At 43.1% G+C, this 24,331-nt stretch overlaps 1 protein-coding gene across 2 annotated transcripts; it reads right to left on the reverse strand.

The window, feature by feature from the left end:
- Nucleotides 1-496: 496 nt before the first annotated feature.
- CDC42 (cell division cycle 42) lies at nucleotides 497-22,380 on the reverse strand. 2 transcript variants are annotated; one of them, XM_026050972.1, is made up of 6 exons: nucleotides 22,300-22,380; nucleotides 12,219-12,360; nucleotides 8,796-8,868; nucleotides 7,348-7,457; nucleotides 7,042-7,239; nucleotides 497-1,899 (listed from the first exon to the last, which is right to left on the reverse strand). In XM_026050972.1, exons 2-6 carry the CDS (start codon nucleotides 12,321-12,323, stop codon nucleotides 1,810-1,812), a joined length of 576 nt encoding a protein of 191 aa, XP_025906757.1. In that variant the 5' UTR covers nucleotides 12,324-12,360; nucleotides 22,300-22,380; the 3' UTR covers nucleotides 497-1,809. The 2 variants fall into 2 exon arrangements, with proteins under 2 accessions (XP_025906757.1, XP_025906758.1); XM_026050973.1 differs by lacking the exon at nucleotides 497-1,899 and adding an exon at nucleotides 3,300-3,420 and having other exon boundaries at nucleotides 22,300-22,357.
- Nucleotides 22,381-24,331: the final 1,951 nt, after the last annotated feature.

The following is a 24,331-nucleotide window of genomic DNA, read 5'->3' on the forward strand; positions in this document are numbered from 1 at the left end:
ACAAGTTATGCATCAACAGCGCAAGACCACCGATTCCTTGGAAATCGGACAAAAAGAGGCATAATAAGTCCTGTGTATTTTCTCAGAGGGAGAAGCACGGAGCATGGTGCCATTTACCCCCCATCCCCTCTCCCCGCCCTTTTTTTTTTTTCCCCTTCATCATCTGCCCATAAACAGCAGTAGAAAACTTCTGAAAAGAGTAGCTTCAACTCCCTTCTGGCATATTTAAGGACCGCCACATCCCTTCTCTCCAGGATCTGGTAGGACAACAGAGGCTCTAGGTCAAAGATCAGAGCAACCTTGACAGAACTGAGGCTGTGAGCAGAGATGAGGGAAGATATGAAACAACGGGATAAGGGATTAAGAGGAGACCAAAAGTGACTTGAAGAGGCCAATGTGTGTGTGTGTGTGGGGGGCTAACAAGGTATAAAAATCATAATTAAAGTCCTTCAAGTTCAAGAGAAAAATCAATGGAAATAACTACTCTCAGGCAAGCTTGTGAAGATACTTTATGTTTAATACATCTGAATAGAATGCATATACAAAGAACTTCGACGTGAAAAGCACTGGTTCAACACTAATGAATCTACAAGAATTAGAAATTTGGAAAAATGGAGAAGATTCCGTAAGTTTGTTTTTTTAAAAATGAGTTTGCAAGCCAAAATATAGTTTTGGTAAAATCCCTATGACCACTGAAGTCCAATCCTGACCGGACTGGAGCCCCTCGCACAGGTTCCAAGGTTACTTACAAGCACAACGCAGAAAAGGGGGATTCCTTTAACTGGTCCCTATTTGGTGCCACACTAAACACTAGAAATCACTCCCTACAGTCCCTTTCCACTGACGCAGGTCTATCTTTCCACCCCTCCTCGAAGGAGGCTTAACCATCTAAGAGATGCACCCCCACTACCACAGTTCAAGCTTATTTTAATATACACCAGACCCGTTCAAATAAGTATATTTGCTGGTAACTGGAAGCATTTCCCTAATAATTAAGGACTGGCAGAAGGTGGATTTGTTGAAATCCAACTGAATCAGCTGGTCATGCTTAAAGAGCTGCAGTTATTTCCTCACAAGATGACAAAAACCTACAACGCCAAGGTTAACAGCAGCAAACTACTTTCAAGTCTAATGGTGATTCCAGAGAAAAAAGGATTCTCTAGTTCTTAAAACTTCATAACTTAGAGGAAGGGGTAAAAATTTATGACCTGCCCAGTGGAAAAACCAGTGGAAGAGATACAAGGCAACTTGAGAGGAGATGCAGATACTTCTTCTACACTCCTCCTTAGAGGAGCACCAGGTTGGGACATCTTAGTTTCCTGAATTTGTCTTTAGTACTAACGTATGCTCACACCCAGGCTGCTGGCTGGCTGGCTGCAGAAACAGCTCCAGAATTTCTTGTAACCAGAACCAAGTCTTGCCAGACTGGCATAAAGGACAAGGCTTCAGTAACACAGCCCAGAGTTAGTCTGTTACAGAAAAAGTCATCACAAGCATGCCTGGATTTTAAACAAAAATTAGAAACAGTAAACAAAATAAAAAAAACTAGTACTGATCAGTGTTTTCTGATAATACATAATTATTCAAAATTAACTAGTCTTTAACTGAATTGAAGGGGCACTGGGGAATAAACACTAACATTCTCATCTCACACAGGGGTTGTGTGGGGAAGATGGGAGTGCAGGGCATTTGTCATTATTTGCAAAAAAAAAGGACAAATTTTAAAATGTGTATCTTTAGTTTGATTTAAACATTGCTTTTAGTATGACATCAAACACCAGCTTTGCAGAAGGGGCTGTGGAGGGACGTTCATAGCAGCACACACCTGCGGGTCTTCTTCGGCTCCGGAGGCTCCAGGGCAGCCAATATCGCCTCGTCAAATACATTCTTTAGGCCTTTCTGAAAAGGGGCAAAGAGAAAGAAAGGGGCAGTCTCACTTTTGAGTCTAGATACAAACAAAACCATCAAAAGCCAAGCAGCAGACAAACCCCTCTAACGACGGAGCGGTGTTCCCAGATTTTTTTTTGCTCACTGGGCTCTGTCCAAGCTGTCTTGCTGCGGTTAGTTCCTTAGAGCAGCCGATTTGCCAAACAGGAACGTGGCCTTTTGAGAGCAGGCCAACAAGACTCCACCAGAAGCAAAACACACACACACGTACCCAAAGTCATTTCCTCAAGGTAGTTTTTATGATTGCTCAGCTAGTAACACATTTCACAAGCTAGTGAGAAAGTAGGAGAGAGTTCAGCCGGAAGCGCGGGGTCTGGAGCACACCGCTAGTGCAGACCAGTTAGTGAAGACCAAGGGCCTAGGCAGAAAGGTAGACACGGGACGAGCAAGCAACAGTGCCGCCCCGAGGAGCCTCCCACGCTCCCCGTGGTTAGAAGCAGCCAGGGAGAGCTCAGAAGCTACGCACGGAATCAAGGAAGTCAAGGCAGCAGGAGTATGGAGCGGGCACTGTACATTGTATAAATGATAAACAGAAGCCAGGAAGAGCAAATTGGAATAAAAGCTTCATCAGTCATTTATACAAACATCTGCGATTTTTAATTTCAAAATTTGAAGAGAACTACAATTGATGTTTTATCCTTGAAACAATAAAAATCAGAAGCATGAGAGTTAAGAAGCAGCTTTACATCTTACAGTAACAGGCTTTCAGAATCTATCATTGAAATGAACTACCATGTTAGAGAGAGCAAAGATTTTAACAATTCATCAAGCAGTAGCAAGTACATTGATACTTCCTTCCCCCGAGGACTGACAATAACTCCACTACAGCACAGACAGCCAAAGCAACAGCAACAGAAAGAATCTCACCGCACAAAAGGAGAACCAGAAAACCCTTCACATTACAGCGTAACTTGCAGATCACCGTTTCATATACTTTTGTCATGCAAATACAGTTAACAAGAGTCACAAACAAACTGAAAAAAAGTCTCGTTTCTTCTGGTCAGATTTGAGAAGATCGAACATCGTTTCTTATTCTTTCGGCATTTCATTTTCAGTAACACTATACCCAGGTCCTTTCCCCCCAACAGCCTAAATCATAAAGCTACCCACATCTGGCAACCCAAGCAGCAGAGAGCTAAGCGAGTCCAGTTCATGTTCCACAATCACAATGTTTTGCTAAGGATCTTAAGCATCATTTGCAGTCCAAAAAGCTAATACAGAGGTTGCTCTAAGCTGGTAAGCAGAAACAACGACTTTCGATCAAAGTGGGTTTATTCTTTTTTTTTTTCTTTTTTTTTTTTTCTTTTCTTTTTTTTTTTTTTTTAACCAGATTTCTACAGTAGTGGGACAGAGGAAGCAGCAGCAAGAGGGGAAGGAGAAAGTTTAGAATATACAGCACTTCCTTTTGGGCTGAGTTTCCGGAGGCTCGAGGGCAGCTAGGATAGCCTCATCAAACACATTCTTCAGACCTCTCTACAAGACAGAGGGGAGGAGAAAAAACAGCAGCCAGGTTAGAGGATTAGAGAAAAACAAGCAGATACAAAGAGCATTCAGGATCAAGCAGGCTGAATTCACAGAGGCAGTCAACAGATTCACTTTGCAAAAACAAAGTAGATCTCAGGAGGAAACCTCATTTTGATGACCCAGAAGTCAACACTGGAGACACACAGGACACGTGACAGGCCAAATTAGACATGATGAGCACCCAAAAGGGCAGAGGCACAGACAGGCAGCAATTGGTGAGGACAGTAAGGCAGCAGAGGGAGAAGGGAAATTTGGGGGTTCCATTTAAGTGCTGAATACGTTCTTAGCAAGTTTGGAGAGCATTTGCCCCTCCATGGGTTTCACAAAGGGTGAGGTGTTCACACCACCCTTCTAGCCACACACTGTGGTTAAGCAAGTGCCAGATGCGCTGACTCCTTGCTCCCAACGGACACACGGGCAGCCTGAAGGCTTCAGAGAGCTCTGCTATGTGAATTCAGCCCTGAATAACTGAACATCTCGAGATGGCTGGGGAAGGATGAGCTGGCACGGAGGCAGTACCTGCCTGCTAAGCCATCGTCACCGTCACACATGAGCTATCAGCCCTTAAAGAGTGACGCGGCATCTTACCAGCACTGTTACTTTGAGGTGGACAGGCAGCTACGGAAACGGTAGGAAATTTCAGTTATTCAGCTTAGTTACCAAAGTAAGTACAATCACTGGAGTTACAGGAAGACAGAGACGATGTTGGAGTTGGAATAACCCAGATCCAACAGCAGACAAGCAGTCACAGAGCTCTAAGAGATCTGCAGGGATCACACTGGAGCACAGAGCATGCGCTGGGCTTGCTGTAAGCAAAACAGAAACACTGCAATACGTTACCACGCCCACACAACTCTGCCCTGCTGCACCGGAGCGCCAGGGGTGAAACCTTGCTCCGTTGGTGCTAACTGGACTCGCCTAAATCTACTGGCATGAGCACAGCTTTGTGAGTTGCAAGCTGCTTTGCATCAAAGGGAAAAAGGAAAAAAAAAAAACCAGCAAAGTTGGAAAAAAAACTTAAGTTTAAAAAGGCTGCAATTATTTACAGGAAGTCATGTAATTATTCAAATGAACCATTTCTCCCTCACTGGTTTGACTGGATAGATCCCTTTTAAAAAAGACTTTCATCTTGTTTTGCTGAAGCACATACATGGGAGATCTCTAAGACCATTTCATCTGAAAGCATTTAAAGTCCAACATGTTATATGCAAGATTAGACTTGAAAGTCTAAAAGTTAAGGAAATAAAGTGCAATCATTCTGTATATCCTCCCCAACAGCCTGACAAAAGAGCTAGAGACTTCAAAAATGCCTATAAGTAGTCTAAGCACTAAGTTTTCTTTCTCTGTGCAAATAAGGTAGTTAGGGTAAACTTAATTACACACCCCCAAGCAGATTACAAACCTATGCAGGGCAAAAAAAAGTCAAGATGCCAAGCTTTAAATGTGCTATTCACAGTCTCCTCCCTTGTTTTCCAATTGCACAGGAGAGATTTATTTTAGAGAGCAGAATTTAGAATTTGTTTTGAAAGATCTAGAAAAAAAATGGGATAAGGGCCAGACAAACAGGATGGGGACAAAACTGTTGCGAAAATGAAACTGGAGTCACAAGTCTGAATGATATAGAAGCAAGTATATTATGGTAGATTTGTAGGGCACCCCGGCAAACAAGCCACAGTCATGTCACTGCAAACCAGAGCATCCTGCCCTGGAGCACAATGGAGCGAGTTTAGCTCAGGTCCCTTTTTCCCCACTTTCCATGAGGGCAAAAAAGATGAAACTGAACACTCAGCTTTGCAAGTCAAGCTAAAGCAGGAGGAGACAATCCCTCTCCAGAGAAAAGACCTAGAACTTTATCTTCTTATGACTCCTCTAGTACCTTGAGACCATGAGACACTTCCACACCAGACAAGTAAGATCTTTCCTCCCAGGAGGTCGAGGGGAAAAGCAACACGTACCCCGGCTACAGCCTTTCAAGGTTATTTGCTACCATGGAGTCAAATCCAATGGCAAATAAATTGGGAAGACAGAATCTAGAGTGGGGTTTTTTTTTCCCCTTTTTTTTGGTCAAGATGAACTTCATAGATCAATGTCAGGGTAAGGAGACAGGGATCAGCCAACTGGCTCTACTTCCAGCTGAAACCAACTCTTGCAAGATTCCCTTCCAGGTACAGAAGGGCCCCTCCTGGCTAGGGAAGGCAGCTACATCAAGCATTGGGAACTTCAGACATCCCTCTGCACATAAACAACCTACCTGTTTGGCATCTACTACTGACAGACTGAGAAAATATTCTGTGGGGAAGTAAACAAATGAAGCAAGAGGAATAGACAGAAGCAAACGGACTAGTCCTCCAGATGAAAGGCCTTCTGCACCCCTCCTACCATGTTATCCTCTATTTCTGCAAACACCAGTGGGTGTACAAGCACTAGCAGTGCTGTGGAAGAGATTCAAGTTGAGCTTCTGAGTACATAAGTCTGTTCTCGACAAAAGACTAAGTTGAGTATCTGGAAATGAAAACAATAGATAAACACTGAATTTTTCTATCACATCAACTCTTACCACCACCAGAATAAGTGCTTTTGTGCAATTTGGGCAGACTAAACAAGGCACAACTAAAGCTACAGGGTGTCACATAAAGGACAAAATTCCTCCATTTATTCAGCTGGCATGTACTACAGCCTAGTAAGTATGTGGTGGTGTCACAGACCAAAAAAAAAAACCCAAAAAACAGAAAAAAAAACCAAGTGTAATACCAGAGTATTACAGCTCGAGCACAAATAACCCTTAGCCTGCACACAGGCACTAAGGAAGCCAAGGCCACCTTTAGATTAGGGCCTCACAGAACAAATAAAATTTGTGTTTATTCCATCAGAATTCCAGCTGGACAGCCAGTGTTTCCCACCCATCCCTCTCCTATGATCTTATTAACTTAAAGAGAAAAGGATCATTGGGTTTCCTGAACTCAAGTCACCAATTTCGGTGATGTTTTAGACTCATTACCATGAGTTATTTCACACAGCACCACCATGTCTGCATCTGAAGAATTGTCTTGTTGTTGCAGCCTGTCTCAGTAGCGCTTCCATCTTAAGGCAGACACAGGAAACAGAGCTCACCACAGATTGCACAGGAAGAGAAAGAAGCTCTCAAGGCTATGAAATGCATCTTGCTCTAAAATTAGGAAAACTGACTTTTCCAAGAGAAAACAACTCACTTGTGAGTTTTTCTTTGCCTGCTCTACTAGAGAGCCGAATTCTGCCTCCTAATCCACCTCCTGTCTGTAACAATTTAATTTTAGATAACTGGGCAGCATTTTCTCCAACAGAAAAGCAAACTCAGTCATTAGCCCCCTCCTCTGTCTCCCCTCTACACTACGCCTGTTCTTCACATGAATTTTTCTTTGTACTGTTTCCAACTCCCCGTGCCTTAGAACAACAGGACAAAAGAGAATGCTACTGTTGTTAACAGCAGAAACAACTCACAGCATTTCACGTGTCATATTCAGCTGTTTTTCCCCATAAATGAAGAAAATGAGGAAAATAAGCACGCAGAAGTGGTCAAAGACCAACTCTCACCTGCGTAAGTGCAGAGCACTCCACGTATTTGACGGCCTTCAGGTCCCGGGCCAGTTTTTCAGCCGTCTCTGGAGTTATGGGCTTCTGCTTGTTCTTGGCAAGTTTCTCAATTGTTGAAGGATCATCTCTGAGATCAATTTGGGTGCCAACAAGCAGGAAAGGAGTCTTTGGACAGTGGTGAGTAATTTCAGGTACCCACTAAAGAAAGAAGAGACAGTACTTGTTACTAATCGGCTATTGAGGTAATTTCTCAGGCATTTCCCACATCACTGCAGCTGCTCCCCTTTCAGGCAGCACTTAACCAACCTTTTCTTTCACATTTTCAAACGAAGAAGGAGAAACCACTGAAAAACAGACCAGAAATACATCTGTCTGCGGATAGCTGAGGGGTCGTAATCTATCGTAATCTTCCTGACCTAAAAGGAACAAAAACAATATTAGAAAAGATCCCCTTGGAGCCAAGCAATAATGAAATGCTGCCCTTTTACAGGTGGTTAGGATACATACTCCAGCACAAAAGGATTACTGTGAGCAATACTAACTCTTAAGCAAATACACTTGCCCTGAATCGAAACGTTCAGAGAACCTGGTTTTCAAATACAGAATTCATCCCGTTGCTACGTAACAAAGAGCTGCTTAATAAAGTCACGGGAGGGCAACGAAGCCAGTCTGGAGTGTCTACTAATTTTTCAGATCAAACACCCTCAAGCTACAGAACACCAGAAAGTGCAGAACATGAATCCAGTCAAAAGACAATCTTCTGTCTATTCATTAAGTGTATTTTGCTCTCAAATTGCATGAACAAGCAAAGACTGAAGGTACAGAAGCAGCATGGAAAAAAAGGCAATTTTGTTTGCTAGTAGATGTTAACTTCCACTTGCAAACAACTGAAAAAGTATCTTTTGAGTAGTAAGAGGGAAGAGGACTAGTCAGTCCTCCTGCAACATCCACCTAAAAAGCCACCAAAGTCCCAGCATGGACCAGGCTTCCCAAAAGCCAGGTTCTTTCCCTTGGGTTACAAGACGGTGGGTAGTTCCTGCAGGACATCATTAGCACCATCCTACTAGTTCAACTCTACCACATAACTTCAGTCTTACAATTGTTCCTGCTCAATTTTCCTAATTCCATAATTCAAATGCAAAACAACGCAGCTACTTAATCACTGCAAATCTCTGCAACCAAAAACTTCAGTTTTATAACAACAAACGATTCAATAAAGAAGCCTACAAATTTAATCTTAAAGGCACACAGTGCAATATCATGAAACTTTGTAGCTTCGTATCATCCTGATTTAATCCACTTTAAAAGCACAGAGATATGCCACATTTTTAAATAAGATGTTCTAATGTCAGACCAGAATATCAAAACAGGATGATTAAAACTAGAATAGTTAGAAAAATGCACGAATTTTTTGTGTGTGCTTAATAATACTTATTTTATTTAATATTTTCTTCTCTAAAATTTGTTTACAAAGGAAAACATCTCATTCTCCAATTATGTAGATTAAAGGCAAAATCTGAAGCTTATCATCTCATGTCATAAAATAAAAAGCTCTTAGAGAGGGTGAGGACTTGAAACGCACTTAACTTAGCACTCCCCAGAGGTCAGAGGGTAAGAATCAAGATTTTTTCCCCCTCCTTCTGAATATGAAGGCATAGAGCTTGAGGTTTTGTTTGTGTATAAACGTACATATAAATTTACATTCCCTCAACTAAATCTTGAGGGATTACAACGTCAAAGGCTTAATTTCTCACCTGCAGTATCGAAGAGGCCTAGGGTGTAAGGTTCTCCTCCAATCATCACTGTTACAGCATAGTTATCAAAAACCTGACGAGAAAGAAAAAAGAAAAAATCATGTTTAGAACCACATGAATAAAACACCTTTCAAACCTACTCACCTTGCAAGACCACTTCCTATTTGCACAACATGCAGTGAGTTGAGAAACAGAAACCATCAAAGTTATAAGTCTGCCTTTATTGGGACAGACCAGTTTAGGATGGAGCTGTACGAGTTGTTTCCAGGAAGAAGCTAAGGTATACATTAGGTGTACACCAGGTATACCACTGCATTTGATGGAGGAAAAAACACACACACAACCAACAAAACAGCGATAACAAGCCTTGCCTGTAATTGCAAAGGAGGCTTCCCGCGTCATCACAAGTGCTTCAGCCTTCACAGCTAGCCTGACACAATGAACACATCCCCACAAAGGCAGAAACGATAAACATAAGGCTTGCCTTGCTTCAGTCATTACGGCACAGAGCTATGAGACTACTTCTCAGACTTCAGTCCTTCTATTTAAAAAACACACACCTTAACACACTCTTTTTAGACATTTAAGGAATTAAGGAATTTGATAGGAAATGCATCTTTTCAACAAGAACCTCCTCCAGCTTTAGAAGAAATATTCTTTAGATGAGCATCCCAAATTCGAATAGCTCCATTTCACCTGCAGAACCCAAACAGACAACATTTAAGGAGAATTCTGCCAACTGGAGGTCAGAAAAATCTGTCTCGTGCTCCAAGATTAGAGAAATGAAATGCCCAACAAAGAACATGGAAGCTCTGCCTCAACACAAAGCTAAGAGTTTCTTCAGTGCCAATTGCTGCTCACAATGCAGCAGGGAAAAGGTTAAGCATCTCAAAAAGCTTTTCATGGAGCAGAGTAACATGCTTATATCAACAAGACTTCAGTAAAAGCTCAAGTCCTTGGCAAAAAAGAAATCCCAATACAATGTGATATTGAAACCACTAAGGCAGTGCTTCCAAGCTGAACTCCCAATAGCTCTGAGCTGCCTCTTTTCTGGCTGAGCATTCTGGCTAAAGCCAGAAGGGGAAGGTAGAATCTAACAGGGCTTATTCCCTGTACAAAAACTACTATTAGAAACTGCAGAGGAACTGGCAAGCCTCTGAACTCAACTACTGCTAGGTACCAAACAAGAAACTCGTATGTTCCTTCCTTGCTTAAGGTCTGAGTATTTACCCTTTCAGACATCAGCAGCTTAAGTCACCTGAAGGCATTTCTTGATAGGCATTCTCCCAGCTCTTCATCTCAGAAACAGGAATTTTCAAGATGTAACCACTATTAGAAAGGTCAGTGATTCAGGAGTTTCAACTCCTGCCAGGGCCAGAGCACGTTCTGTACAGGTAGCATGATCCTCTGTGTGGCAGAAGTGGCACCCAAGCTGCCATTCCCCAAGTGCCAACATGTATGCTGTTGACATGAGTCTCTTCAACACCTGTGCCGGCAGACCAGCTTTGTTTTAAACCAGACTGTGGTACTTGGCTTAAGTACAGCCTCTTCCTCCTCCTTGCTTTATGCCCCTGTGCTGCTAGATGCATTCAAGGAAGGAAGATGCCACCTTCCTCGAGAGAGATGCTCCACAGGAGCCACTACAACCCATCCCCTGCGTTTCCCAGTGTGCTGGCCTTGAGCGACTACCTGTGTTTACCAAATTTGTGCAGTATCATTTTATTTGCTGATTCTTTCCTTGCCTAAATATTTTTGCTAAGCAGTTCACGTCCCCACCCGCTTTACTCTAGAGTCCTCCTTATAGTTTCTCTTTATTCAGCTACAGACATTTTGGGAACGCTAAGGTTCGCTCATTCTCAAGCAGCTTGCTTTTCATTTGGGAACAATGCCCCCCATTGTGTTTCTTTGCCTGTTTATTACTAGAAGCTTTAGCCAGAATAATCCGAGGTTACTTACAAGTTTAAAACAAGCCTCGAGGTTATTCATAGATTTAGAAATAGGCCTGCAGCAGCACAGAACTCATGCAATATTCCCAGAACAGCAAGTTCCTTAAGCAGTGAGGTTCACGTGCAGATATTATTCCAGAAACATGGACAGGTTTGAAAGGTGACATAAGTAAGCCTTAACACTTGAACACACTGTACTGGCAAATAACCTTGGGGGGTTTTGAGTAGCTTTTCCACATTGCTTGTAATCCGAGATTCATTAAACAACCTTATCCAGGACAGTAGGTTTACAGTTTAACCCAAAAGATGTTTCAAAAAAAAAAAAAAAAAAAGATATAGCATTCTCAATTTAATTACTGGTCATTTCACTAGGGATAAGTATACAAATACTCATCATCTGAAGTCACTGACCACTTACACCTTGCCTTTACCATAAAGAATAGCTTTAATAAGGCAAGTAACCCTCCACAGGCTCAGCACAGGATGTTATCCTACATCAACCTACAGCAGGATGCTTGACACCACTCGAAAATGCAAGAACAGTTCAAACGTCTCTCTACTACCAGTCTCTAATGAAAGGATCTCTGCAAGAAACTAAAGACATCTCATTGCCCATGGCTTAACTTGCAAGGTTAAAATCCTTCAGGATTTTAACAGCAGTCACCAAACCCAACCTGAACACTCAATGCTGGGAGTCCTTTCATCAGCTTCCTGTAGAGCTCCAGATTTACAACCGAATCCAAGAATTTTTGCTCTGTTGAAGTCTACCCTGTTCCTAAAAAGCCTCAAAGTTAACAAGCTTCACTAATAGTCATTCAACCTCTGTGATGCATTTCCAGATCAAAATTTGGTTTAGGTATCCAGGTAAGCCCCACTGACTTGCATTTGGACCAGGAGCAGATGGCCTCTTCAAGGCCATAACACTGACCATTAATAGAAAGAGGATCCAGATGTCAAGCCCTCTTGCAGAAAGTTCACTAAAAATAAACTGAATCACCTCAGTGTCAGCAGGCAGATCTTGCATACAGAACATTAACAGCATCAGCACTTTGATTTCAGAAAAAAATATATATACAGTATGAACATGTGCCCTAAAAGCATTAAGCACTGCTTCTAAAAGTGAAGATGCAGAAAGAACTAAGATCAGCAAGCTGTGGAGCAAGTGTTCCTGCAGTTCTATGTGCTGAAAATATTCTTATTAACAAAACCCAACTAGTGGCTATCACCCAGGGGAAGCTTAGGTTCTGCATGGCAATCAGACACAAGAAAGGCATCCCAGCACTGCTGGGAAGCACACAGGGAACTGCAGAATGTACCAAACATGCTGACCATTAGTCTTTCATGAGGTAAGAGTAATTCTCCAACAGAAAATTAGGCTAGAAGAATCAAGGTGTACATGTCATAAAGAGTATTCAAGAAGAAAGCTCATGCTGCCCTACTCAACAAGCAAAAGAACTGGAGTCACTCTCATACTCACCGTTGGTACATATTCCGATGGAAATTTATTTGTTGTGTAAGAAATTAAGAGACATGTTTTACCAACAGCACCATCACCCACGACTACACACTTAATCGTCTGCATAGCTGAAGTTTGCTAGGATATCAACTCCAAAGTGAACCTAAAAAGAAAGAAATACACAATTAGATATTTCTTGTTACTACTAGATACCTAAATATGTCACTGATGAGCTTCAACTAGAGCCCAAACCAGAGCACATACAAGTAAAAGGGAAAAAAGAGCACAAAAGAAAAGATATTCTTAGATCAGATGGTAGATGCATTCCCTCCCTTGAACATGTTCAAGCAATTGCCTAACATTTGCACAAGCCCAGGAACTGAAACAAAAAAAAAAAAAAATATAAAATTGAAAAAAAAAAAAAAAAAAAAAAAAAAAAAAAAAAAAAGCTTTCAAAATATCCCGCTTTACAAAGCCCAAACTGATTAGCTTTAGGCAGATACATTTACAGACCCCATTTTCTTCTCCCATTTTTTCTATACTCAAGCTTAAATCCACATGCATACCCTTCTCTTGGACAAAGCCACCACACCGACATAACGTCCTGATGGCCACGTGTATACAAGATGACTATGGATACTGCAGCATATTACTAACCACTAGCTTTTCATAACCAAAGTGGAAGTGACAAACAGGAATCTTAGCTTCTAGCTGAAAACAGTTGATGGGCTAAAAAACATACACTCCGCTGTTCTTAGCAACATGGTTTGATCACGCCAACATGCTGGCCAGAGCTCACAAGGGAAGAAGATTGTTAATGACTTGAAATATACAATGTTACCAGCTTGTAAAGCTACAGATTTAGACATAAATAGACATCTTCAGGGTAAATATTCTCATGTTCCTAAAAACAGGACTTGTAAGGAAACCCTAATCACAACCTTTCCTACCAGGTCAGGAAGAGATTCATGAGCAATCAGTTTTAGGAAATAGCAGCAAAGACGCTGCCTCAGAACAAGATGTCAATCAGCAACCCGTAGTCACCCATTCACAACACTTACTTCTATGTCTTCTTTCCATACTCAAAGATTTCTACTATGAAGGATTTACTTAGGCCTCAGTCGGTATCATTTGTCTACTACTTGGTGCCATCTTTTAACATGAAAATAATACCATCTGTTGACTTCTGCAGACCTCTTTTTCCACACAGGAAGATCAATGACACAGGTACTAAAGCCGTATGAGCAGGTCCTTCATTAATACTACAATAAGCTCTAACAATTTGGCCCTGAAGCAAACACGTTTATTCAAGAAGGCAAATCCCCATCTCCATTTCAAAAGTTTTTCTTATGTTCGGGTCAGCTTGACTGTTTACAGTTAAGTAACATTAGTAAAGCAAGAAACAGCTTTCCACATGGGATTTTACATCCATTTCTTGTATGCTTTTCCAGTTTTAACTGACATTCACTATCACATGCCATCCAAATTCAAGAGACCTCTGTTCCTACCATGCTTGGTCATTCCAGACGTGACTGCAGCAAGTGAGAACACCCAGCATCAAATTAACACCACCGCAGTTACAGCCTTGGCATTCACGGGGAGCCTAATCTCTCTCTGTCATGTCCTCCCATGGCAGAGAGCTACTCCTTCCCTGTCCCTTCCATCCTCCAGGTTCCAGTTTTTTTTGGAGGCCACTCCCTTCAAAAACAAACATGTTTTCTTGTTTGCCCGTGATTTGCAAGTTACTCATCTACTTCAAGCCCATCTTTCCATAACCTGGCAAGCACACAAATGGAAGAATCAAGCACTCAAGTTCATTTGATCCATTGCAATCTATCCAACCACAATTAACTATAAGTTTTAGAACACTGCACAGACCCAAGAAAAGCTCACATATGCCATAAGAACATTTTTATATTTAAACTTATTTCTCCAGAGAGCATTAAGTATGCAGTAAGAAAATTAAAATCAGAATTAAAATCAAAATATCAAAGCACAACAGATCAAATGCCTATCTCACAAATCTTCCCCTTTTCCCATCTTTAGCCACCATCAAAAGTCATACTGGCTCTGTAAGAAAAACTGTTTATTCTGTGAAGAGATGAAAACTGAAAACACAAGCTATACATACACCTTGCATTTGGATATTCTAATGCAATATGTTTGCACTAGAAAATTTTGATTCTTGCAGTGAACAATTAGTTTCATCTACACTATTAATCTTCTACACTACAGAAGACTGGAAATACTTCTGTATCGGCAAATATTTTACTCTCACCCTACATTTCCAAACTACTCTCAAAACAAAGGGTTAATTTGATGTCCATCAATTTGATTCAAATCTGCTTGGTAATGCGTAACCCAGGGTGGTACATGAAGAAGCAGCAGTGACCTCGTATCAGACTCAGCTGCACCTTTCTTTACCAGGTGACTTGGTCCTTTAAGCTTTTCCTTGGCGGTGAAGACAAACCACAGTGTAAATAACCTCATGCCTTACCCCAGCATAAGTACTCTGGAAGGACTTGAGTGCAGTGCAAGAACCTTTCACTGCACAAGGGGTGGACAAGTAGTTTGTTTCATTTTTTAAATAAAGAAGTTAACAACTTACCACAAACAAACAAAAAAAGTACTAGCTGGCGCCGCTGCAAGTTCTCTGTGCACCAAGGACTATCGCGTCTCTCACACGGCTATTTAAATCCTCCACATGGAAGTGAAACCCACAAGCTGCTTCAGGGTTACTTCTGTAAAAGGCCAAGGGGCATCCACATACAAGCTTATCTTAAAGTTAAAAAAAAAAAAAAGTTTGCCCATCTTTTAAACACAGTGCTTAAAGTTGGGCCAACTTTTAAACAGATTCAGCATCTTAACTAGAGGTCTCCAAAGTCTTATTTAACAATTCCACTTTCCCACCACTGAACTACTTTACTTTACTTGGATTAGAAGGCTTTCCAGATGAGCTGGATGAACGAGTTTGTATTCCCTAACAGGCCACAAAACACAGCTGAAAAAACAAGCTCACTCTTGGGGGCTTAGATTCACTGCACCAGGGCCTAGTCTTCCACAGGAAGACATTTAGATACATATACATCACTGATAACTTAAAAAATAAATAAATATTCATCCAGCGTGGAATATAGGTAAAAAAAAATACTCATCTCCAACATGAAACACTGGTAAAGGGAAAACTAAGAAATTAAAAGGTTTCTTTGCTAAACACCTAATCCTAGAACATCCACGCATACAACATCCAAAGGGATTGCATGACACTTCCAAGTAATTTTAAATATCTGAGAGAATGCTGTCTGCTTGGTCTACTTGAAATCAGCCCTGTTTGAGTGCAGCAGAATCAACAGAGCCACATCATTGCAACCATGTGACTGACACAAGCCAGGACATCTGACAGAGGCCAGAAACATAATGCAAGTCAATCTACTACAAAAACACATCTTTTAACCTAAATTGATACAATTGCTCTTTTGCACTTTCCTCCATACAGGTCCGAATTTGCACCAGAGGACACTGAGATTTCAGCCCTTTCTGCTCTGAGACTCCATGTGGTACCTATAGCCTTCTCCAAGGCACAAGTGATGAGAAACACTACTCCAGATACAGGTTAACACATAGACATTTCTCCTAGCCAAAGGAAACCAAGCTGTCAAATCCATTTGCACATCCTGTATGAGCTTCCTGTTGAGTCTCAGCAGCATCACAACTTCCTATTGCAAGCAGTAGTGTAATGCTATTTCATCACATGTACCAGATAAACTCAGTTTGCTGCAAACCAACTCACGCCCATTATAACTCCTTTGCATACAGCATTACCTGCAAGTCTAAGCTTAATCAGGCCACCACAGCTTCAGATCCTCTTCCACACTAGAATAAGATAAACAGAACCAATTTTGAAGACTTAAAATAAACCATGAAGATTCTTTATTTTCTCCAAGCAGCACAGTTTTACAGTACACTTAGGTCAGTCATTTAAGTCCTTTGGGATCAGAGCAATCATGAGTTCACAACGCAACAAACAAGAACACATACAGGATTTTACTCGTGCTGACCTCTGCTATCCACTTTCCCCTTCCAACCTATTATCAGTTCATACACTAAAAACATACACATACCTGCATTTACATACACCTGTATGTGGTCATTTGTTCCCAGATGAACAACATTCACTTTAAGGTACTCAGACAAGACTGCAAAGCTACTTTCACACAAGAGCCACCTACTCTGTGCCCACTACAAAGCAGCAATTATTGTTTTTTAAAGAAACCAGAAGTCTCCCAAATAGGAGGCAAAAGGCATAGCGAAGCAGTCTGATTTGAAATATGAAATATTACCCATTGCAGAGCCACTCACCAGGATTAGATAGAGGAGGTACCCTGCAGGGCTACATTATAAATCTGGTACAGCAGCACCAACTGCTCCACCTCAAAGATGTCTGGCACATTTTGTGCCCTTTACAGATCAGAGACCACTGATCAGAGACCACACAAGTGACTTTAGTTATCAACACTATAGTTACCTGGCCTTGGACTGTTCGATAATAATGGCACTTGCAAGTATGAGGTGAGAAACATAAGCAGAAGCAGCTTTCCAATTAACAGATGAATTCCAGAAAAGGCATGACAACCACAGAAAGCAGAACCGTATTTAAGAGCAGTATTACCATGATATTTCTCCCTACAATGTACAGAAACCAACTGCTGAGTTAGTTAAGCCTTCCAGATCAAACTCGATTTTTATCTTTCGGTTTGCTAGAAACCTTTCTTCAGAGGATGATCTGACCCCCAGATACAATCACATAACCTTATGCTAGTAACATAGTAAGCAAACATTAGATTGTATTTTAATACTTTGAAACACTGAGGGCCTGAGTTTACATGCTTACTCTGCATGTCTCAGATCATTGCACAAGGCATACACACAAGTGCTTCCCCTTCCTCTCAAAGGCTCCCAGGGCAGCCTCAGTTTTGAGTGCTCTCAGTTTTGGAAGCTCTTAACTAGAGCTTTCAAACTCTCAACTGGAGAAGTAAAAAGCCTGTATCCACAGTATAACTTCATTTCAGATGTTTCCAGTTCCATATCTTTGAAAAAGAAAACAGCCTTTTCACTTCATTTTCATCCTAATAAAGTTCAAAACAAGCCTACAAAGCCTGGTACGAAGATGAATGGGCTCATTACACAACAGCTTAACTTGTGTGACAGCAGCAGCACTTACATTTGCTCATGCTTTTACCATAGGCATTGCCAGATCTATCCCACTTCACAGCAGAGAAGAACACTTTTGCCTTTTTTCTTTTCCTTCTTTTTTTCCTGCTCCTCCTGTTCAGTTTGTTATAAAGTTCTTGGTTATCATTCTGGTTAAAGTCAAACTGTTTGGCAAAACCAACTGCCACAGGTAGAAACATCCACTCCCAGAGTTACCACAGAGAAGGGAAGATACATTTTAAGACCTCTCCTGGCAAAAGCATTCTGTCTTATGACTGTAGACTTTGATTTTTATACCCTACAGGAAGTCATTTTACCATGCAACAAAATCCTGTTCAGTGCTTTAATACCACATTAAAAAGAACCATCTGGATTAACTTAGTTTCATACTTCTAGCATTTAAGAATACAAGCTGTATTTTTACCTAACCTTCCATTTGCACATATTAACAGATGCCTATGTCCATTGCTCTCTGTTTCTCTCCTTAAATGACTGTTAACTGCAGGCAGTCATGAGTAAAAAACACCACTGGTAGAAGTTCCTCTATTTTGGGACACATTTTTGCATAGCAGAAAGCACCCTACATGTATTTAAGTTGCAACTCATCACTCTTCATTCCCATTACATTCAGGGAACGGGATAATGGCTGCTGCTTCAAGCACACAGACTGCCTAAAGGGTGTCTTAAGGAAGCAACACATTTTGGCTCAGACCTATTATGAACATTCTTTCAAAGAACCAGAAGATGAAGTCTTGTTAAAAACAATCCAAGAGAGACTTTTGCCTGACACTGAGCTACCCTGCAATATCCATGAAACCTAACCAAAGAGCTGGAAAGCTAGCTAAAACCAGAGGGGAAGAAACACAGGTTTTGCTGCGCTCACCTACCCACAGGAAGGAGCTTGAACCACCCTTCCCCTGCTGAGCAGCAAGGGCAAACCACAAGTGCTGCAAGGATCGATCGCAGCCTAGACAGCGAGGCAAAAAGGCTGCCGGGCAACTGGCAGTTTTCCAGGAGCAGGTAAACATGGAAGCCACTCGTGACAAAGTCCTATCTCCCCACGCATGCTTCCTCCCAAGCAGGATCCTCCTGACAGCCCCTCTTAAAGTATTTGGGAATTAAGCCTTTAAATCCACAGTGCTTCTCCAGCATTAGCATCAGCAAACTCACCATTCCAAACATGTAGAAGGTGAACCACAACCAAAGGATGTCTCCAGTCACATCCAAACCAAGACACAACCTTTCCACTATGAGGGCTAGTCAACTGCACTCAGGCGTTCACAGACCACAGCTGACCCAATGCAAACAGCTACAAATGTTTTCAAAGCAGCAGATTCCTTTTCCCACTACAGTTACAACTGTGGAAGCATTTTTGTCATTTTTTACTCCTCCAAAATAGAGCACTCATTGGCCAAGAAGGAGGCATAGCATCTTTTGACTTAAGAACCAAGCAGTTCAAGCCAGGCTATTATAAATTAAGCAAATGCAAGTGGCATCACACAGACCCAGCATCCCATTCCCCATTTTCACTCTTCCCTTCAGGATTCAGACAGAAAGCTTAGCCTTAACTCTGGAAGCAGCTTGGCAGAATTTTCATCTTTACTATAGTTTGGTCTACGTTTAAAAAACAGGCCCCGATACCACACAAGCTGAACACAAGCCCAAAAGAACACAGTATCTTCACTTTCAGATAGAAAGGCTTAGAGGGGGCTGCCTGGTTGCTGTAACACACAGTGTTCCAAAGAATATTTATTTCTCCTTTAGCTCGAGAAGGCAGAGCATGGCTCATGCTAGGAATCATGGCACAACACTCCAAGTAATGGAATGAATTAACAGCACAACAGCTAAAAAAAAAAAAAAAAAGAGCAGCTCTTAAAAAGCTTTTGAAAAACTGATTCCTCATTTTCTCTTTATAAAGTCACTTGTTTGGAAAAAAAGTCATCCCCTTTCAAGAAAAAGGCAGCTAATTTACTGATAAGAAAACAGATGAAATGCTATTTTGATGATTTAAATACAACAAAAACATTATCTGGAGCTGGAAAGGAAAGTTACAGAGATCGGTTACATGGCAACAGGGTTGAAGCTCTGCTTCTTCTATTCACCATTTTCATTTTATTGCATACTTAGGACTGGGTAAACAAATGAAGCTCCTCCATCCAATAACAATCTAGAGGCAACACCACCAGAACCTGAAACCATCTTGCTTTAATTCCAGTTCTACCACTTTCTTGCCTCCTCTTGCCGATTTCGGACATTTATCTGCATACTATTATGAAAATACAGCCCAGATTCCAGAAGAGTTTTCAAGGCAGGTAGCGACTACATCCAGGTGGCTGCACACATTCAGAGAGAAATAACTTCAAGTCAAGTTTTAGCCCTCTGGAATACTTTGCAAAAAAAGGTCTTGCACATCAATTCTAGCAGCAATCTTTTTGGATGAATGCCCTTAGCCAATATGCTATGAGCTTCCAACAGAGCTTAAACAAAGCTAGATGCCCACCTCATTAAATATCAAGTTTTAGAAGTCTACCCACTTCAAATGTCTTTAAAGCCTCAGCATAAAAACTTCTCAAGTAGGTGTTTTATTTCTCATCTATTAAATACTTCAATTAAGTTTTGTCACATGCTTATTTGACATAAAGGGGTGACAGGCGCCAAGCTGGAAGCCTGCAGCATGCTGAGTGGATAAGGAGGCTTCCTTGCTATCCAGAGTGCTAAAAATCAATTTCATGGCCAGTTAGTTCGACCAAACCCTAATCTTGTACAAAGAGAAGTATTCGACTTCCCTCAGAGGAGATTAAGCCTCAGAAATGAGGCTAACTACATCCCCTTGCAATTCCTTCTCCAAACTCAATGTTGCAGGAGCTAGAAACAATGAAAGTCATAAGATCTAGCTTAACCACAGGGAAAGCTTGACCCAATGTGAGAGGCAGGCAAAGGAAAGAGGGAGCTAGAACACACTTCACAGGTAACTTTTAAAAGCTGTGAACACTGGTATCAGGATAAAATGGGTTACATGCGTGTCCAGACCGCAGTGATGCGCCTTTCTCAGTAAACTATGGGTTCCCAGGAGCCTGAAGCCGAGTTGTGACCCAGCTACACCAACAATTTGAATGAACTTCAAAACTTTTGGCGCAACAAATAAAAAAATAAACTTACGTTCATAAGCCTTTGATGTTTAAGTGCCATAGCTGCCTTTTAAGTAAAGGGAGCTTTTATACCAGAACCATTCAAGAGTAACGTTGTGTGTGTTTTACAGGAAAATTAAGAAGGAAAAAAAAAAAAGTCACAGCTGCACACTCATCAGGGAAATCCCAAGGAGCTTTGGACATACTCCATTTCTACTTACCATTGTTCTTTTAGTAGAGCTATGGTTCCCATTTTAGACACTGAAAATACTGTAGAACTTCCAGAAAAGTTCTGTATTAACACTGAAAACATACTAAGCTTCCCCAAAACAGCCACTATTTTCAGGGCAACAAAAACCATCAAAGCAGGACGCACTTAACCAGCTTGTTGCAGCATCAGTTGTGCTTAACCAAGTTCAAAGTATATTAATCTAACGACTATAATTTCGGTCCAGAACAAGTTAGCAAGCTGTGAACATGTTTTATCTTGCACAAAACAGTGGCTATTACCTCTCGCCAAGCCTTAGAAATGCTCTTCCTCATTATTACTAAAGCATAAAATAACTGAAGAGTTTGAACGCACAGCATCATTTCTAGAGTTACCAATATATCGACTGAAGTCTTACATAAGATCCCTTTCTAAGATGGATTTGTCTATAGTTCCCTATAACGCTACGCTAATATAAAAGAGCACTTTATAACACCACATTTTCTGCGGAGAGCTGCTCAAACACAAAAGCTTTCTATCTAAAGTTATTTTTATGTGAGAACCCTCCACTAACTGGAAGAGAAAAGCCCTAAGTGCTTCACTGAGTTATGCCAATTAGCAATAAAAGATGCTCAAGTTTTTCTGTTAGTTCCATTCCAGAAAGGCGTCTTTTGGGCCGCCACTGTTTAATCTAACGCTCTCTGAAGGCAGGCGGGCAGGCAGGCAGCACCTCCTCTCCCAGAGCACAGAGGAGGAGGCACCCAAGACAAAGGCACCCACAGATGGCCAGGCTGAACTACTCGGGACAACACAGTTGTCATCTAACATGGCCTCCTCCTCAGGGCCTGCTTATGCTTTTGTCAGGGAGACGCCCGCAAAGCCACTCTGGCCCTGCCCCAGGGCCGGGACAGGGCGATTTCCAGCTATTTTACAACCCTTTAACGAAGGTTTTACAATTCTACCTGGCTGTGGCCCCCGCCGTTGCCTGCCGCGCTCGCAGGAGAGATGGGTGGCGGGTGCCTAGAAGACACCTTGGAGCCCGGGCAAGGCAGAGGCGACTTGTTGCAGACGCTCCTGCGCGTTACCATTAACGCCGGGGAGGCGGAAGGAGCCCGGGCAGCGGCGGCCGATGCAACGCGGGCCAGAAGCCGCCGCCGGCGCTGCTCCTTCCCGGAAGGGCCGAGCCCGGCGCCGCACCGGGGCGCGGAAATGGGCGCTGAAATCTGCTCTTGAGGGGTTATTTTCCATTTTCAAGAGTTTTTAACCTGCTCCTCATAAAGAGGAGGCTCCACGGCGCCTTCCCCCCCACACTCCCCTCCCCGTTGGTAACGGTCGTCCCTCCCCCACGCGCCCTGAGGCAAAAGCCGGGGGGGGGGGGGGAGGAAGAGGGAGGCGGAGGCGGCCCGAGAGCCCCCGCAGGGCCGCGTCGGGGCGGCTCCCCGGGCCCAGCCGACGCCCGGCACCGGGCACTGGCCGCAGGGAGAAGCGGGAAGGAAAGCAGAGGGGAGCGGGGAGCGGCGGCCGCGGCGGGGCCGGGCCCTGCGCGCTCTCTCACCTCAGAGTCTCCGCCGGGCGTTGGCAGCTCGCTGCGGGGTCTCCTCGGCTCACGCACAGGGGCACGCCGCCGCTGACGTCATCACGCACGGCGAATGGGCGGGGCCAGAAAGAAGGGGCGGGGCAAGGCGAGAAGCGGTCGCCAGGGGGCGCTTGGCCCCGCCCCCTCCTCTCCCACTCCCCCTCCCTTCTCACCCCTCTCCCCCTCCCCCCTGCAGCGCCGCGGCGGCGGATTTTGGGGGGAAAAAAAGCCCGTTTGGGTTTACAGGCCGGACGTGCACCCCAGCGGCCACAGGAGCCCCCGTGCTATAGGTGCATTGCTGTGTACACATCCCCTTGGCAATACCGGCTCCCATACAGGGCGGGTATCGCTGTGCGTCAACTCCAGGGGCTGCAGGAGCCCCGGCTTTGTGTGTGCTTTGCCGTGCACACACCCTCGGGGCTGCAGAACCCCCTGTTTTGGGTGTGATTTGCAATGCACACACCCTGAGGGTTGTTCCATATGCCCTACACCAAAACCTCATCAGCTTCTCCCCAAATGACAGGGAAAGAAAAGAAGAAAATTGCAGAAATGAGAGCGCCGGAAGGCAACACGCTCCCCGTGCTGCCAGATGGAGAAACGGCACTCGCAACCTGGCCTTTTTGGCTGGAAAAGGAAACTCGTCCACATTAATTAAACGCTTAAGAGCCAGGAAGAACCTCCCGGTTTCGCACTGCAGTTTGGGAAGGTGACACGGGATGAGCAGGAGAAAATGCTCACGGTGCGAAAACCCTTAATGCAGGAGTCTGAGAACCACCTTATAAAACCAAAAACTGTGCTGGGGGTGATTTTCCAGCCTTGCTTGTGTTTTTGTGAAAATGTGCAATCAAAGGAAGGCTACAAGCAGGAGCTGAGCTGCTTTTAGACCATCGGAGGTAAGTTGCCTTCACTCTTGGTACCATTCAGAGCACTGAGGCGCTAACAAACCGCCTTGCAGGGTGAGAAGGCAACAAGACCTGCGGTATCCAGGCCACAGAGACCCTTCACTTCAGGTCTAGTGCCAGACAGCCTCGAATTCCAAAGCGTTACATTAAAAGCTGGGCCACTATGGACAAAACAGAGAACATAAGCACAGAGGTTGCGTGAGCTGTCGGATTTTAAAGGTTTTAATCCAAACAAAGTGCTACCTAAAGCCACAGCCACCCAGACGCAACCTCAGGGAAGAGCAAGGGGTCAAAATGGACTGGTTGCAAGTTCAAGCACATCCCTGCCACGGATTGGCACTTCTCGCCTTCCCACTACCAGCTCCTTCCTTATCCTCTTGGCTCCACAGCAGCATCTCCTGACTTACCTTCCCAGTTTTCTGACGTTGTTCCAGCTCTCGGCTTTGAATTAGATGAGAGAAGCTGCTTGCTGGGACAGCAGCGCCAGCAGAATCCAGCAAGCTGCTCCTCCCAAGCTGCTGGCCACTCTATTTCCTCTCTCCAGCATCGCCCCCAGCGAAGCAGGTGGATTCGGCAGCTTCATCCCTGCTTCCCATGGAGTGCAGAAGATCAGGACACTCAGGAATTACAGGCCCACAGAGCCAGCACTCTGGAAAACTGGGTGCTGAGCATCACCCCCCGCACCCTTGGACACATCCATCACTGCATGGGTTTTAGTGCTGAGAAATGATTGCTGCCACAGAAATAAATCTGGAGCGGGAAAACCTCTTCCCAGAGGACTCTGAACCAGCCTACACAGAGATCTCTGCTGATGCTGTAATTAGCCCCACAGAAAAGCCCATGCAGTAATTAACTTTCTACCTTCTAAGTTGAGATTTAATAACGTGCAGTAAAATAATGCCTGGGGCTATGCAACATAGAGGAAAAAAGAAACACCTTCAAATTAAGTACTTGCAGTTTGATAAGGAATTAATTATACAGCCTGGTCTAATGATAATACATTGGTTTTGGTTTTTTTTTTTTTTTTTTTTTTTTTTTTTTTTGTAATCGGCCCAGTGCTGCTAGTAACGGGGGACGCATGGAAAAAACAGCTGAAAATGGCCTGTGTT

Source organism: Nothoprocta perdicaria, unplaced genomic scaffold (assembly GCF_003342845.1).
Source record: "Nothoprocta perdicaria isolate Ctin4 unplaced genomic scaffold, notPer1 scaffold_72, whole genome shotgun sequence".
NCBI lineage: Eukaryota > Metazoa > Chordata > Aves > Tinamiformes > Tinamidae > Nothoprocta > Nothoprocta perdicaria.